The 18,076-nt window shown below is 38.4% G+C and overlaps 1 protein-coding gene across 5 annotated transcripts; it reads right to left on the bottom strand.

Annotated features, from left to right (window-relative positions):
• Positions 1-3,119: 3,119 nt before the first annotated feature.
• Positions 3,120-14,965, bottom strand: LOC140760266 (subtilisin-like protease SBT2.5). 5 transcript variants are annotated; one of them, XM_073097153.1, is made up of 13 exons: positions 14,693-14,965; positions 13,589-13,699; positions 13,435-13,504; positions 12,727-12,959; positions 11,874-12,021; positions 11,380-11,774; positions 10,540-10,635; positions 10,100-10,172; positions 8,482-8,767; positions 6,660-6,985; positions 5,843-6,110; positions 4,417-4,698; positions 3,120-3,704 (listed from the first exon to the last, which is right to left on the bottom strand). In XM_073097153.1, exons 4-13 carry the CDS (start codon positions 12,957-12,959, stop codon positions 3,298-3,300), a joined length of 2,514 nt encoding a protein of 837 aa, XP_072953254.1. In that variant the 5' UTR covers positions 13,435-13,504; positions 13,589-13,699; positions 14,693-14,965; the 3' UTR covers positions 3,120-3,297. The 5 variants fall into 5 exon arrangements, with proteins under 5 accessions (XP_072953254.1, XP_072953257.1, XP_072953255.1 ...); XM_073097156.1 differs by having other exon boundaries at positions 13,435-13,501; XM_073097154.1 differs by having other exon boundaries at positions 13,620-13,699.
• Positions 14,966-18,076: the final 3,111 nt, after the last annotated feature.

Raw genomic sequence — 18,076 nt, 5'->3', positions numbered from 1 at the left:
AGAGCTCCACTACTTGTGAAGTTTTATCCTCGCTCAGCTGCTCTGCTCTGATACATTTAGTTAGGAGAATATTTGATGAATATTTTTTTCGCCGGCAAATGGCATAACAAATGAGTCCTCTGACTCTGGATAGTCGTCGAATTTTGGAGCGTCATCGAGGGTGTCTCCCTCTGCTAAGTAGCGATAGTATTCCATATCATAGCTTTCTTCTTCTTCTTCTTCTTCTTCTTCTTCGTCTTCTTGGGTGAAGACTGAAATGTGGAACCTTCCTTTAGCAAAGACTTCGGAAGGAGCAATGTTCGTTATCCCACAACAATTGGGACTATTCCACGACGCCTTCTCTCGATGGGAATCTATTACTAGAAACCTAGTCGCTGAAAAAGGTTTCTTGGATGCAAGAGACAAAGCGGATTTCATAGAAAATCTGCTTGGGGAGATCGAGAAGCTCATATGGATTCAGTGGAAAATGAAGTACCAGACTGAATATGAGCACCTCATATCAATAGCTGATGGACGAGAGGGTACAAACAACATCCTCTCACAAATGAGGCTGGTCTTCTCACTGGAAGACCCAGCACAAGGAACGACAGGAGTCCAAGATCAAGCCTACAGAGATCTTGAGAGACTCTCATGCGGTAACGTCAAATATATACTGCAATATATGAATGACTATCTACACCTTGCAGCGAAAACAGGCCGCGTGTGGATTTCCGAGGAGCTGTCCGAGAAATTCTGGATGAAAATGCCAGGGGACCTCGGAGCAAGAATTAAGAAGGGATTCGATGAGCGATATCCCACAGCCAAGATAGGGCTCACAGCCCGAATACTCTATGCTTACCAGTATTTGGAGCAGGAATGCAAGGATGCTGCATTCAAAAGATCGTTGAAGAATCTATCCTTCTGTTCACAAATACCAATCAATCCCAGGCTATTATAAAGATAGAAAGGAGAAGACACGATACGGCTACCATAAGTCGACGACTTACAAAGGAAAGCCACATCAATCACACGCCAGGATTGAAAAGAGAAAGCATTTGGTGTGTACGAAGAAGTGCAAGTGCTACCTCTGCGGAGATGAAGGGCACTTTGCGAGGGAATGCCCAAACGAAAAGAGAAGCATTCGGCGCACAGCCATCTTCGAGGGCATAAATCTACCTGACGATTACGAAATCGTCTCCGTAGATGAAGGAGAAGCGGAGAGCGACGCAATCTACTCCGTATCTGAAAGAGTATCAGCTCCAATCCTTGAGCCGGCATATGATGCAAGTCAGGCGACTTGGCGAAGATAAACCAGATAGCTACAGGCCAAGTATTCTACTACCTTTACAACAGATGGAGTGCCAGCAATTCAACCAGATATTACAAGACCCAACATGCACCTGTTGTAAGAGGCCAGCAATGAAGAGGGCCAGAATCAACTGCAGCAAGTGTGCAGTTGTAGCCTGTGGTCTCTGCGGACCACATTATTTTAATCAGGAGGTTCCTGTGGAACCCATACAACACACCGCTGAAGAGCCAAAGACATTTCGCCAGGTTATCCATGCCCAAGGCGGAGTACATTTTATGGTGTGAAGCCGAGATGACCCGGCTTAAGAAGGAGATCCAATCCAGTATCTGCAGGACCAAATACTGAAAGCACATCTAGCAGATGACTACCAGAAGCTCGGAGCACAAGACGAGACCCGAAACAAGGGCAAAGGCATTCGGATCCATGAAGCATCCGAAGACGACGACGATCATGCAGCCGCGTTTGGCATTACGGCGACTTCATCAGAAGTGCCCGCGAAAGGTGGTGGGAAGCTAATCAAAAATCGTTTATACAAAATCTTATTGTGATCCTTGATATTCCAGGATTAGCACCGTTCACGGTCAGAGCAATCTTGGATACTGGAGCGACCACCTGCTGCATTAGCCCTTGTTCCTGACATTGATGATCTAGAGTACATACAACTTCAAGAATCATCAGACCTTCACAGAGCAAACACAGGACAACGGCCATAATTGTCCAATCAGGGACAACCCAAGATCCTAAGACGGGAGAGGTCAAAAAGGGCAAAGAGAGGATGGTCTTTAACTACAAACGTCTCAACGACAATACAGAGAAGGACCAATACTCCCTCCCAGGGATCAACCCTATCATTAAGAAGGTCGCATCGCAGGGAGCAGGATCTACTCAAAGTTCGATCTAAAGAGTGGATTCCATCAGGTGATGATGGATCAAGAATCCATCCCACTAACAGCTTTTTGGGTGCCGCAGGGATTATTCGAGTGGCTAGTTATGCAATGCCATTCGGACTTAAAAATGGACGACTGCTTTAAAGGTACAGAAGAATTTATAGCAGTCTACATTGATGACATCTTAGTATTCTCGCAGACGGAGGACGCACACGCCAAACATCATCTCCGTATACTACTGGAAAGATGTCAGCAACATGGGCTCATGCAAATCGAATTCCTTGGCGCTATCATCGGAAGGGGCGAAGTCCAGCTTCAGCCCAACATCATTAAGAAAGTCTCTGAAAAAAATCTGAAGCGGAGCTAGCCACGAAATCAGGACCACGTTCATGGTTGGGGATCCTGAATTATGCAAGAAGTTTCATCCCAAATTTCTTTGGGAAAGTTACAGTTACGCGAACTGATTCCTGTAATAGATTCAGATATTAAAGGAATCATTTCGTAACCTATCTTTCGGTACCGTAACCGATCATGCTTGTAATCTGTACATTGCTCCCTCCTCCCTGCCCTCTCTAATTCCTGTCTAAATAATTGGGTATAACCCTTTTCTTCTAAAATAAAAACAAAAAATAAAAATAATTTGATGTTTGAAAAGAAAACACTGTTCTCTATAGTGATGGGTGTTTACATACCTGAAGCACAATCTCTTCCTTCCCTAATGTCTTAGAAACAAATCTCTTTTATGAGATACTGTCAACCACCTAAAAGTAAATTAACTCAAGGTTATTCCTTGCAAGTCTCCAATTTATCCCATATCCTCTCAAAAGATGTTCAGCATACAAGTGGTTTATGATCATAAGGAGGATCTGTTGAGGAGAAATGCATGCATCTACATCTAGGTTACAAAAAAGAAAAAACTATAATAGTATGAGATTTCGATGCACTGATAAAAGGTAAGGGTGCTCATTACATAGGGTGGGTGCCATGTCCTTAATACCTTACAGTTTAGGTCTCACAAAAGGTGTACAGGTACAGATAAGAGATACAGACTTATACTTTGTAGCTTTTATTCCTATCATACTACAAAAAATAGCAACATGATTCAAAGTTTCTTATAGTCATCTAACTACAGTAGCCCATAGCAACTACTGGGATCCTTACCTTGTGCCCTCTATCACCTTTCATCAGAATCTCACCGAAGCTGTAAGTGCCGGTCACTGACCTGACTGTGAGGGTCACAGTTATCTCACGAGAAGCTCCTGATAACACTGTCATAGCAGGAGGGCTGGCCTCCAATGCAACTTCCGGCGACATCCTTGTAGTGATGACATAAGTTTCCGTATCGGCCACGTTCGTCACTGTCCTCTTTACTGTCTGAGTCCCCTCAAGACGGGAGATGGCGATCGAAGGGCTGTTGAGATCAGTTGGATGGCTCATGGTGGCATTGCAAGCAGAACCAGTGATGTTTGATATCTCGCCATGAGCTACATCTGGTACTGAACACAAGAACCTGATGTAGTCTTCATGAGCTGTCAACAAAAACACATCACATTAACAGAAGGGCGAATCAAGTAACATATTTATCCAAAGACTAGTTCCCTAGTTTTGTGGTTGACCACATATATTGAAAAACACTGAAAATCCAAAATATTGGTAGGCCTGTTATAGTTGACACGTTGAAAGTGCTACTTGCGACATGCTATACGTGACCTGATACTCTCTTAGTTGGTCTCTCTGACTGAGACCAATAATGTACTGCATGTCCCTGACCACTATAATAGATCAAATGGACAAGAGTTGTGTTCAGAATTCAAGAGTTTGAATGCTGAAGCATCAAACAAAATCACAGGTCAAGGGCGACTTAAATAAAAGCAAAGCTAAATTTAACCTCCGTTGAGTAGGGAAGTAGCAGGTAATAGAAGCATTGCATAATTTGGTGATAAATCTAGAAATTAGGAGAAAGCTCGTAGTGAAAAAGGGAAAAAAAAATGTCCTAGTGGATGAGGGTTTTGCCATTGCAGATTCTAGGGAGGACAAGATGCAGGAATACCTCCAAATCTAGAGGAAGTTACAGAGGCTCGAAGCCAAAACTGCAGGGTGCACAGTGGCAGGCCTTATCTGAAGAGGCCTTACAGTCAAGCCATGGAAAAAGATTTGAGTATGTAATTAGTTGTGTCAACCAAGCCATGGTTCTTATTCTTTATCTTCTCTTCTATTTTAGAATCAATCAATTAAACTTACATGTGTCAAGTATGAGTCCAGGATCTAGTGCAGCTTTTGGATCAACAGCACCACTCCCATAATCAAATGGTGTTGCTCGCACTAGTGTCATGATTTCTTCACCAGAATACTGTTGTGCTCTAAGAGGTCTACCCCCTTTATCTAGTGTATTGGCAGTAGTCATCAAGGCTGACTTGATAGCAGCTGGGCTCCACTTGGGGTTCTTTTGCTTGATAAGGGCTGCAATCCCAGCAATATGTGGAGCAGCCATACTAGTTCCAGATACCATTGCAAATCCTTCTCCTGCACATTCCAACATAAGAGCATTTTAATAAACTAAGAGGAAGATCTGACATTGCAGTGACTAGTTTTTAAAGTAATCAGAAAATATCTTGTTGATTTACAAGATGCTTATTATCTTGAATTGCCTAATTAATAACTGAACATAAATTCTAGGACATAACAAGAAAATATAATATGATTCACATTTAATCAATTATAGGGAATTGCTCCAAAACAATGATGGTTCAATCAAGAAGATTAAAGTGACTACTCTACTCTTGAAAAGAGATAGCAATCTTCTACAATCTGCTCTCACAGAAAATGTTCCAAAATGTGCCCACAGTCATTACTCATGGATTCCTATGCAGTCTAGCAAATATCAACAATACTATATATGTAATTTAAGAACATAGTGTGTTGAATATTTTTGTCAGTAATTAACTAATAAAAAGGCAAAGGCAGCTATATATTCTTTGGAGATCTTCATAAAAATCCTATCCACAAATATAGTGAGGTTTTTTTATCATATGATTGCTTAAGTAAATCAAGAGGATGTGTTGATGCTACCACTAACAAAATAGTAATCACTAGAAAACAACGATGGCCGTGCCGGTGGCAGACTGGCACATGGCACGAGAGGTGCCGCACAGCACCCCTCCTGTCAGTGATCTGCTCGCTGTTAAAAGCAGTCGGCAGCGAGCGACGACAACGACGACAAGGTTGAAGAGTGAAGATGAGAGAGTAGTCCCCCTCTCTTGCGGCACGTGCTATGTCATGCCGTGGTAGCCAATAGCCGGCACAGCCATCCTTACTAGAAAGACCATATATCAATAATACAATTTATAATAATAATATGCCTGTGAGGGCACATATGCAAATGCAGAGTCTGTGGTCTCTATATCTGCACGTGGCAAATATGTATATGCAGCTCATCTGCAGTTGGGCTGCATATAAAAACCACATAATGCATATGCAAGACGGTTTACCCCCTACCACAGCCCAAGGGCCACATATGAAGCTGCTATTCAGAACAATTCTCATTGACTTTCAGCAAAATCCAATTTTCTTAAGAGTACAAGAAGCAGAGTGTTCAAACTTTCTTTTTTCTATCATGTACCTCACTTAAGAGAGGCGGAAAAATTAATCAATCTTGTATATTTCTTACCTACATAGTTGGCTTCATCTGTTCCATTTGGTGCCCAAGCAGCCCAAATAAGATTTCCTGGAGCTAGTATATCTGGTTTAAGGACATCAGCATCTTGAAAGCTGAAATCTTTCACATCTGGTCCTCGGGAAGAAAACAAGGCAACCTGTGGAGCTGAATTATAGAGTGTAGGCGCCAAACCATCTGCAATATTGGCTGTTGCTTCAAAAATTTTAGGTCGCCCGGCCCAGTCTCTCCTTGTTGAACAGTTATAATAGTCTATGATTTCCTATATCCAAAGAATTTTAAAGCAAATATATTGGAAACAGATACTTAATTCTTAGTCCGGGATGATGCATATAATGTATGATGATCTGGATGGAAGAGCGTCGCAAGAATGAAACACTAGGAAAACAAAATTCAGTTACTCATATTGCATACAAAATTATGGTACTACAAAGAACTAGGAATATGCTATTTGAGTAGTTGGCTAAACAGTTGCACTAATGGCACTGTGATTATTTTATATATTTTCCGTAACAAGTTAGAAACCAAAAATCTCGTGATGATGATGTATGATATTCATCTTCTATCCTACTTTACGAAGGACACTCCAGCTATGGTATATTCTTCTGTGCCCTTTCAATTTTTTAGAATTTTTTATTCAATTATCTTCTTTTTCACATGGAATAACTAGAAAAGATGTGTAATTGGCAAGCATGATTTCACATACGATGTTGCGGTCTACTGTTATAGTGTAGCTCGAACTTAGATTAATATTATATTGCAGATAAACAAGTTACATGATTGGCACAATTAGCATCAGGATATTGAGTACCTTTGTTTTGCTGACATCTGTAATCAGAATCCCAGGAATATTGACAGGTACAGGATCAAACTTTGTTCCTGGATAACTGTTCTCCACGGCAACAATAAAGCCAGCAGCACCAAGAGCCTTGGCTGTCTCAGACACCTTCTTGATTGATGCTGTGCCAGAAACAAAATTGAAGGAATACCCACAAAGAAGAATATTTCCCTCCACCATCTTCTTGTTCAAAAGTTCAGGCCTTTGGCAGTCCAACGGGTTGTATTTTACAGTAGATGAACCCAGCAGCACATCACATGCAGAAACTATGTTGAATGATCTATTCCCGTGTGTAGCAGCTGTAGTTTGAAAGTCCATTAATAGAAAAGCCAGTTGAAGGTTCTTTAAAGCGTAAAAGCAAACTGATCCTCTGATGATAACAGAAGCAAAACCACAAGAAAGTCCTCTAGACATGGAAATAGTTAAGATGAGAAAGAAAGATGGCAGATGACGACTTTTGATCCTTGGACAATAGAAACACTATATAAGATTACAAAATAAAGGTCAGACTAAGAAATCTTGGTTATCCCACCAATTGTTGCTAACTCTTTGTTGAACTAGATTCTGCACAGTGATCATAAAAAGGATACCCAGGATTAGCTCTTCCATGTTATGGGTGGAACAGGTTTTTCCAGGCTTTTGTCCCGGTTTACTCCTTGGATAATGGAGGGGGAACATCATATTTTCACTGTTAGACATCAATGCGGTTATTAATGCTAGCCCTCATCAATGCCACACTATTCACCTGTCCTTTCTTTTTCGTATTTTCGGTTACCTCTGTCTTTATGATATCAGCCAGTGACAGATTTCTTATTAGGCATATATAAGATAATATCTCCAATGGTCAATAAAATGTTATAGTTCCATGCAACATGATTTAGAAACATAGTAGAATAGTGATAATCATGCTAAAAAGAATAGTCTTTGACTGAAAATAGGGCTACACCGAATTTTCATTTTGCAAGACCACCTAATTTTGTTTTTGCTTTGTAGAACCTGTACAACTTTTCTTTGGACTAGACTGCCCTTGGCTCTACACTTCCATAGAAAGAGTGAGAGAAAGAGGCAGAGAGAGAAAAAAAAACAAGTTCATGGATACATGCTTATGCATTTAATGGACATTGCCTAATACAGGAAGCTGAATCTTTCTTTTCTTCTTTTCTCTCCGATCATTCTTCCTCATCACATTACTCCCACTAAAGAAGTTCTTTCCATTGTTGTCCAACAAAATTCACTCTCTTCTACCAATCTCTTATGATCTTTATAGAGAGAAACATTCTCTTTTCGCTACCAATATACTTGTCAAAATGCAGTGAAGGGATTGATAAGCTATTAGAAAAGGTAAAAGAATGTTGCAAATAAAATACGAAGTATATGGCAATGAGAAAATAGCTCGTCATGGAATCCATATAATAAAAGAAGAATACACAAAATCTAAGAATGAATCAATATTTTTTCAAATGTAAATCATCATTTTTTTTTTCAAAGGTCATTTTTTTGTATGTTTGGCAATGAGGTTTCAACTTTCAACTTTCAATAAACAGATGAATTTGTACTATGCAGAATTACTCCAAACTTTATTTAGAGATATCTACAATGACATGCAGATTACAAAGTGTGAATTCTACAATTCTATGTCCAGACTAGAAAGTGTACATTCCACACTTATATAGGCAGATCAGAAAGCTCAGAAGAAACAACTTGAGTTGAAGATTTCATGTTATACATGGTAAAATGTAATGTACTCTTATCTTAATTACTTTCTATGAGAATAAAATGTGAAATAAAAACTTACGTGATAGTCCGAGACCAGGTAGTATCTTTCCATTTCCTAGCGTCAAATGATTTTTGTATCTACGATCATCAACTGCAGCAGCTACAGTAGTAATCCACGGACTGAAAGACACCAAGGTTTTCGGGAAGGGACCTCCATTGCCAGCAGCTTGGGCAACAAATACTCCTGCTTTTACAGCTGAGAGAAGTGCAGCATCGAAGGGATTCAAAAATGTGGTCCTTGTAGCTGTTGGTGGGCTATTTGGCCCAACAGAAAGATTAAGAATGTCAACTCCATCGTGAACAGCCTGTTCCAACATTGAAATAGGATGTCACAGAATAGTAACAATCTGGGTATGGCTGTGTAATCTTAAGGGATAGGAAGGTATTCCATATGATCTACAGAGGGAAAAAGAAACTTTAAGTAGGTATGGTTACAAGAAACTTGTAACAGGCATATATTGGAAAATATCCACCTTTGCAATGTAGCCACTCACCTCATATGACCGCCTAGGCCTGCATACACATCACCTTACATTTTTCTCCTCCAATTCTCATATGTGTAAAAGTACAATATGTTTAGTTGGCTTGAAAATATTTATGGATTTCCAACAATAAATATGTTCATAGTAAAAATATATTTATTTAGGTTTGGCATAAAAGTTCTATAGCTATTCCATTTCAGCCAGCCTTGTTTTCTACATTCCACCAAGGTGAACAGCCAGCACATTGGGACTAGGAGGTTTTCTCCTCACCTATCTACAAGCCAGACTTCTAGAAGACATTATCCTTTTTCCTACTCTCTGCAACTGTCTAATTACACTCATTATTTAGAACAAAAGGGAAGAGTAAAAATAGAAAGTGAATTATAAGGTAAATCCTTCCCACATGACAAATCTAAGAATCGGTTTTTTTGTGAGGCTCCAAGCATGGACCGTGTCAAACATCAGTCGGCACAACACGTGCCACAGAACTTGCTGGCCATGCTGCAAGAGAGGGAGAGAAAAGGATGAGGGAGATTACTCATCTTCACCCTTCACCGCGAGACCTTACGCTCACCGCAGCACGAACGATGCCTTGAGCTCGAGCGGCGGCATGCGAAGTGACGAAGCTACTAGAAGGGTGACGTGCAACCCCCCCCCCCCCCCCCCCCTCGTGCCACGTGTCAGTACATTGTCGGCATGTCATCGGCACGGCGATCATTGGCTCCAGGTATGCATGGTCTAGGGAGAAATAGTTGTATGCAAACTTACCCTTATTTATAAGAGGTTGTCTCCAAGAATTGAAACCCTAACCTCTTGGATGCAAAGGAGCAAGCATAACATCACAATGTCACATTAAGTGATGCATTCTATATTACCATATCGACTTCCTTGAAAAAGTATACTGATCAAACTAAATTTTCACAAATCTCACATAGTTTTACAAGTGATGGCAATTTATAAGCTCTCAATGGTTGCTGCACCAATAAATAGAAAATTGCTTTATATGCAAGATATCAAATCTGTAAAGTTGTTTGCAAACTAGAAAATCAATCCTTGAAGAAGCATCATCCATCATGAATCATGAATCTTGATATACTCATATGACAGCCTGCCCTAATTATCATTTGTACCAGATTCATTGGATCTTGTGCATACCTGCTCAATTGCTGCCACAACATCAGACACATATCCACCAAATAGCCTGTAAAGAACCTTGTACACAGCAATCCTGAGAGGAATAAACCAGAGAAATGTGACACTTCTGGAACCAAAACTGTAGCTAAAGCAGGTAAAACAAGAAATTTTCAAGTTCTAAGCATTCCATCATCACACCACAACTGTATCCAATCATTTAACCACCATCAAGAACTTGCACAAAAAATTCCAAACCACCTCATGATAAATTGAGCACAAACCCTCTTTTTTGAAACAAGTGCCACAGAAAAGCATCCAGAAATGATGGAGCAAAATTCATTAGATGAGCTTATGAGTACTCATGGCACCAATTATTTAGCATTGGCAAAGCTATTGTTAATTTGAGTACACTAAAACAAGCCACTTAAGGCTTAATCAAAAGATTTTCTAAAATGGCTAACCTGGCGCGTGGAGCCATGCCACTTGCTTTACCAAATTCATAGCCATGCATCCTCACTGGGATTCCATTATTTCCAGCAGCAATTGCTGCCGTATGACTGGCAGGAAACAAATAATAACATTAGAGTGAACAAAAATTGAAACGGTAGAAATTAAATACTATACCATGAGTGAAGAACAAAACATGATCTAAGAGCTAGAAATTTACTAGAAATTCTGTTTTCCATAGAAAACAATCATGATATCAACAAAAATTGTCAATGTTTAACTGTTCATACGATGCATCATTTTCTGCAATTAATGGAACTCAAAGAATATAATATTGTAAAATTGGTGGTAAAGGGATCCTGAGTTCTTAAAACTTTTTCAGTCTCCAAATTAATAAAAGTAAGCACATACTTATGCAAGTATGACCTATTAAATATGAAGTGCTTTAGATATTTCCAGTCATTACAGGATAAAGTGAAGCTACTCATTAGCAAGATGATTATCATCAACCAGTCAAATTACAGAAGACAACTAAAATAAGACAAGGTAAATGAAAGAACTGCAACTTATAATAGTAGGATATTGAACTCTATGAAAGACATAACATATGGAATCAAGCAGAACTTGACATGATAGAATACAAGAGGCAACTGCTTCACATGACATAAGCTTCTATCGACAAAATAGCAGTACCAGCAAATGATTGTGGTGCAAAATTGTAAATAGAAGCAATTGATATTTGCATCTCGATTTAGATCACATTTTACTAGTGTACCTGCTATCATGTGGTAAAACTTGAAGGATATTATTTGCATAATGGGTGCAAAAAATTCTGCAAATTTGAAAACATTAACCTTCCATGACCATCACCATCTAAAGGTGACGCAAAATCAATCTCTGGATTGAATGCTCCTGCAGCAATTGCAGCTTTTGCAAAATGTTGTGCGCCAATTATTTTGCCATTGCAAAAGTTCCTCTGAGTCTCTGGATCAATTTCACATTTCCCGCTGTAACGAGGAAGAGGTCCATAGGGCTCAGAATTGTAGGTAGAGAAGCTTGGGTGCTTTGGATAAATTCCTGAGTCAACAAAACCAATCACAATGTCTTCCCCAGCTCTATCAAATCCACCTCCTGTGGGCCACACTCCAGTTGGCAGACCCAGAAACTGTGGAGTATGTGTTGTCAGCTTCCTTATCTTCATATCTTTTTCCACATGTTTAACCCCAGGAGCTCTTCTCAAAGCCTCCGCCTAATGAGACAGAACTAAAATAATTAAACAAAATAATGAGGACAAGAATGTGGCAGGAAAATTGTGTTTTCTTCTAAGTAACCTAATGATATAAGTTACCTGTAATGGGGACATGTGAATGGCAAAACCATTAATAAGATGATTGTAGCTATAAAGTTTCTCATAAGTCCCGACTTCGAAGAGTGAGCCAAGAAGCTCATCATGTTGCTTCTCAAGGTGAAGGGCATATGAAGTTACAGCCTCACTGCTTTGGTAAAACAAATATGGTAGCATGAAATCTTTCGAACATCATAAGTGCAAATGAATATATATCGCATACTGATAAGAAGAATAAACGTCCACAAACCATTCCATTTTATAGTCAATCTTACAAATTAGTCATTTTCCAAGATATGCTCTTTACATGATTTCATAAAATCTAGTCATAAATAGCACCCCACCTTTTTTCTCTAGTTCATCTATTGGTCTTAATTAGCCACTTAGAATCCTCTTAGTATCCAACCCATATCCAAAGTGATAATATAGGAGGGTAAATGATCAAGCAGAATGGTAGTGTGTGCTTCCAGAAGTTGCTGTTAGAGAAAGTTGGCATCAATCCAGGCTGCATTGATAAAGATTACTTCCACAAATTAGTCTCCCTAGGAAGTAGCCTCCAAAGAGCATTTTTATATTCATTCCACCAACAAATGATAGGATTCTTATATCACTTTCATAGAGTAACATGATTTTTGGCCTGAATAAATCCACGTTTTAGTAGACAACACTTAATATTGAATATCAATTGCCCATAAAAACATTATCGGAACATGCCTAAGTACTGATGACAATAACCAGTGACAGCAAAGTGGATGCTGAAATTCTTAAACAGTAATCACTTTACATAACTTTCGTTGGAAAATAATAAATGTTGAAAGTGAACATCCAGAGAGAGCATAAGCAGAAAATCTGGTACCTGGTGATGTCCATCTCTTCTACTAAGTCCACTGCTGTTGCAGCGAATCCTTCAACACCACCATTGTAGCTCACAACAGGCTCTCCTTCAATCGTCACAATGTAAACATCATGGGTTCCAAAAGCTATGCAGAGTAGGAACATAAGAAATAACCAAGTGAGAGTTATCCTCTTCATTTTTGCCAATGTGTAGTCAGTGAACCAATACAAAGCCTTTGTTTCTAAATAAACCATCTGTAAGTAGAAAACAAAATGAAAATGAATTAGTTGTATTGAAAGCTTATTTGATATAATGTGATTAGAGGTGGTCTTTTTCGTGTAACATTCTACTTTTGACAGTTTAAGAAAGGATACATCACTAATAGAAAAGGATAATTTAGAACAATAATGGGAACTTGCTTGTGGATATTGATGCAGCACAATTAACTAAACAAACTAGTAGAAGAAAGAGGAAAATGAATTTTGTAAGAAAAGAATTTCAGAATAGAAATGCAAATTCATGTCCTTCCAGGATTATTTGCAAACTGATAATCCAGATTATCTTAATGTCCAGGAGCACAAGAACAAGAAAAAGGAATGAGGTACATTTCACTAATATAAGAATATATATATGCAAGTGAATCAGTTATACTCATCAAAGAATTAATTAATAAGCCAATAGAAGTAGCCACAGGAAACCTGGAGTTCTTGAGAGGATATGACTTCTCACCTATAAAATTATCACATAATAAGTACTGCAGAAAGTGCCAACTGCAATTTTTTAACAGAAGCATCCACTGCTGTAAGTTTAGGGGAAAAGAGGAGGAATTAGACACAATCTAAGGGGCAACACCATCAGCATATGTATACCAGGAGAAACATACAGAGATATCCTTGGAGTAAAACTCTTTGTACCAGTTGCTAAATGCATCTGAAGCAGAAAAAAATAAGAGATGTACTGATGCTCCAGTGTGTTCCACTCACTATTTAGGGATCTGAAATAGCCAGAGTAAGGTTCTTAACAATTAGAAAAAAAAGCAACAACAACAACAAAAAAATAATGTTCATCTTGATAGCCACAACTGAATTAGGCATAAATGTGAAAAAGGAATATGATTGCTAAAATTTCCCAAGGTAGCAGAGACACCTCACAAAGAAGTTGGGCCCATAGGCCATATCAGACTGTCTATCTCAGTACGAGGCTAAAATGAGATCCAGAGGAATGCACAAGGGAAAAAAATATATATATGACTAGATATAGCCTTATAACTACATGGGTTTCCATAATTTAAAGAATACCAAACATCAAAAAATCAAGTTAAAACATGCCATCATTACATAAGTACAGCTTATTTTGTTTATGACTCCTACTACTCAAAGATTGATCTCCTTGACTATGGATAAAGACTGAGCTAAATCACATACAACGTTTTGTTTAGTCCCTGCGACATAAGATGTTTAGAAAAGAGACGTCTCTTCTAAAAATTAATAAATAATTGTTAAAGCCTCTTAGGGGCATTAAGATTCACCGATCAATACGTATTCTTGTGGGCGAACAAGAGTGCTCTTTTTGGATTAACGAAGCGAAGCAAACAAGTCGGGGAAAAAGAAGAATAGAAGCGATGGGCATGGTCACATATGAAGCATTCAGGATCCGCAGCAACATCCAAGAACATTTTTTAGAAAAAGAAAAAGAAATAAAAGAATCATTCACCACCAGTGGAGGAGGATTACAAAATTACCACATGAACAAAGGAACCGCCTTTTATATAAATTAATCACACAAATCAAAATAGGCAGCAGTAAACCAGAAAAAGAAGACAACTTGTTTTCTCCAGAACAAAGTGCAGCACAACTGTGACACTTAGATCAGTTCAGGAAACGGAAATGCCAGTAAAAAACGAGCTCAAGAGATCGACTTCGACGCCATTAAGGAGGAGAAACCACACGCATTGCACAAACATCGCAAGCTAACACTACCACCATACCTTAAACGCCATCGACCTCCTCAGAGACTCAGAATGCCGCGCCAGAAGCTAGGGTTTCCAGCTTTTAAACCAACGCAAGGACCGGATCGAAGCAAGCAAAGCAACCGATGCGACCAAAGTTATCAAAGAGCGCAGAGAGAGGGAGAGGTGTGAAACGGGTTAGGGTTTGAGGTGGAGAAAGCGAGGAAAGCTTTCTAGGACGTCGTCTTTAATGGAGAGAGGCAAGGAATCTCGGGAGATGATATTTACGGTTCTACCACTGTGAGAGAGAGAGAGAGAGAGAGAGAGGGGGGGGGGGGAAGGTGGAGGTATTAATGTCGGGGAATGGTGAAGTCGGCAACGGCTTCGAGCTCAATAGGCGGTGATCTCCGACTTAAAGGACGAAGCCGGTGCCGTACGTGGCCACCGTTGCCGGATTCGGGTGAGGCCATGAGACAAGTTTCGGAGGTTGGGCCGACAGGGAAAAAAACAGTAGATTTTTGTAATCATTTAATAGCAAAGAGACAAAAATGGCAAACCGCCGTTTCGAGGAAATCAATTAGTATATCTTTGAATAAATCTATTTCCGATTCTGGATGAGATTGTCCCGTAATCGAGCATAAACTCAGTTGTTTAATTAATTTTAGGAAAATGAGCGTATAATACCCTACTTTTTAATAAAATTATAATCTATATCTTATATTTTTTACTATTTATAAATCGAGTCATATAATTTAGCGAATATGTACAGAAAATACTCTGAGTTAGATTTGAATTAACACCGTAAAAAAAAACATCCGGCGATAAAAAACTGATGAACTTATCGGTGTTCTTAGAAATATTGATCAACTCGGTATTTTTATTAAAACTACAATGAATTAGACTACATTCGATAAATAAATTTAGACGGTAATCCATTTCGATAAAAAATTATATAAAAAAAAGAGTGCATGGTGGTCAAAAACTCAAACCCTGGTATCTAGGAAAAGAATTTTTATAGAAATTAAGTGGAATGAGACATAAAAGCATCAACATCTAATTAATTAGGACATAGTTGAGGGAATCTGGTAGGATAAAACAACAAATGCAAACTAAGAATTAATTAATGGAGAAGGTTAAATTATTGTAATGTAGAACAAAACATACAACGGTGGCTTGTCTTTGGTTGGTCATGTCAGAGATGGTGGAGCCCACCAAAGCTTGTTTGGATTCACCTACAACTTCACATGGTGGGACTTTTATTAACAATCTATCTATATGTAGATCATGATAATGATATGAATGAACATAATGATGATGATGATGATGATGATGGGGGGAGGCGAATGTCTTCTATCTTAGAAACCTACAACCATTTGTAGATCATGATAATGATGATAGGATAGGTGAATTTCTAATATTTTTTAAAAAAAAAGTAGAGGATTGAAACAATACGTGAGAAGAACGTGTCTGTCGACTCGAGGTTGAGATGGACTCCCTTGAATTGGCCAGGGTACTTCGAAAAGTAATCGGTTGTCCATGAAGGATCAGGTCCTTGATAGATGAGCGCTAGACCACCCTTGACTACCTTGAGATGCGTAAAATCTTCCATACGAGGAGAGAGGGAAACATGGTTGCTGATTGGGCATTGAACCAGGGTAAGATGTTGCCCAAGCAAGTTGTGCTGCGGTCGGGTGTGGAGATCTGTGGGTTGTTGGGTTTTGACCTACCTGAAGTGGGTGTAAATTAATTATTACGTAGTTCCTTTATATATAAAAAAAAAAACCAACATGATATTATATGAAGATTTTTTTTTAATTTATTTTGAGAATAGATTATAGACTAAATATTTAATTAGAAACTAGATTACAACCACAGTTTAGAAGTGAATTGGTCCAATCTTTACAAATAGGAAAATTTATATATAAAATCCTATTTTTTTAATGAACAATAAATTGAGTCCTATAATTTAACCATAACCAAACATATAGATTAATTTAACTATATTAATAAAATTATGAAAATGTCATCAATCAAGTCATACTAAGGATATTTTAGTCATTTTAGTTATTTTAGAAATAAATAGGGTTTAATTTTTAAATAGTGAAAAATATAAGGTGTAAACCGTAATTTTGTTTATAAAAATAAGGTGTTGTATGTAAATTCCCCTTACAAATATGAACAAGCTTCGAATAGTCATTTAAAGATCTGGATTCTTTTTCCTATGACTAACTTCTGCACCTTTTAAGATAGTCAACATTAGAATCATTGCTTCTCCATGTAAGACATTAGAACAAGTAACTTCGATCTAAATACGCTCTTAGATCTATCGGAGATAGAGACGGCTTGATTCGATCTGCAACAACGTCCGAATAGTTTTGGGGTATAACTTTGTGTGAGAGAGAAAGAGATATGTTGAATAATCTAACCGTTGGATCTACTTAAAATTTGGATATCATGTTGCCGTAGAAGATAACTTTCCAATAAACCTATGATCTCACAAATCAGTATTATAGATCATGAGATATCGATCAAAAAGTGACTACAAGTGGAAGGTGACAAACCGGTGCGAGGGTGATCTCAAGATGCCTTATGGAGATTTCGTATGTGGAGGCACAAGCTCCTAGGTATGAGATGGAGGTGATAAGTTGGCGGTGATGTGGTGGTGCCGAAAAGGACGGTGGTGGTGGAAAGTTAGGGTAAGTGGTATGAAGGTGGAGGTGGCATCGATGATGATAGGTAGTTGTAGTCAATAGAAAAAGTGAAGGGGGAGAAGGAAGGTCGTTCCTTTGGGTCAAGGGGATGTGACCGGTCGACGGGGTAGGCATCAATGGCGTTTTCTAGATGATGCTAGGTCAGCCACCTTTGGATGAGTCAAACAAGAGACATGAAGGATAGGGAGAGAGACAAACTGACAAACTAGAATTTTCAATAATTCAAGATGATTAACTCAGATGTGCACCACAACTTTTATCGGTGGCTTCCTAACTTAATTCGTGTTTATATAACCGATCTAATCCAAATCCACTTAATTCGACCCTATTGGTATGCCCTTACAATAAATAAAATAAATAAGTGAATCTATCTCAAAATAGATAATAGTTTAGGGGTCTAGATGTAAAATTTGCATATAACACTATGCTTTTTAATAATTACAATTTACGTCCTATATTTTTACTATTTACAAAACGAGCCAAATAATTTAGTGAATATGTAAATACCCCGAGTTATATTTGCACTAATACAATAAGAATATTCCATTTAGTATAAATATTTTATTTCTAAAATAACTAAAATATTTTTATTTCTAAAATTACTAAAATGCCCTTATTGCGACTCGTTGAGATTATTTTTTTAATTTTTTTTATATAGTTAACTTAACTCTAGTTAAGTTTAACTAACTGATCTAACACGGTATAGTATTTT

The sequence above is a fragment of the Typha angustifolia genome, chromosome 5 (assembly GCF_048772165.1).
Source record: "Typha angustifolia cultivar Huaian chromosome 5, ASM4877216v1, whole genome shotgun sequence".
NCBI lineage: Eukaryota > Viridiplantae > Streptophyta > Magnoliopsida > Poales > Typhaceae > Typha > Typha angustifolia.
This window is presented reverse-complemented; position numbering and strand designations above follow the sequence as displayed.

What these genes read in the sequence shown, in the direction of transcription:
- LOC140760266 (XM_073097151.1), bottom strand. An exon ending in ACCTGGTCTCGGACTATCAC is followed by an intron (nt 6,986 to 8,481) that starts GTAAGTTTTTAT and finishes TTCAAACTACAG; the next exon opens with CTGCTACACACGGGAATAGA. An exon ending in CAGATGTCAGCAAAACAAAG is followed by an intron (nt 6,111 to 6,659) that starts GTACTCAATATC and finishes CTTTGGATATAG; the next exon opens with GAAATCATAGACTATTATAA.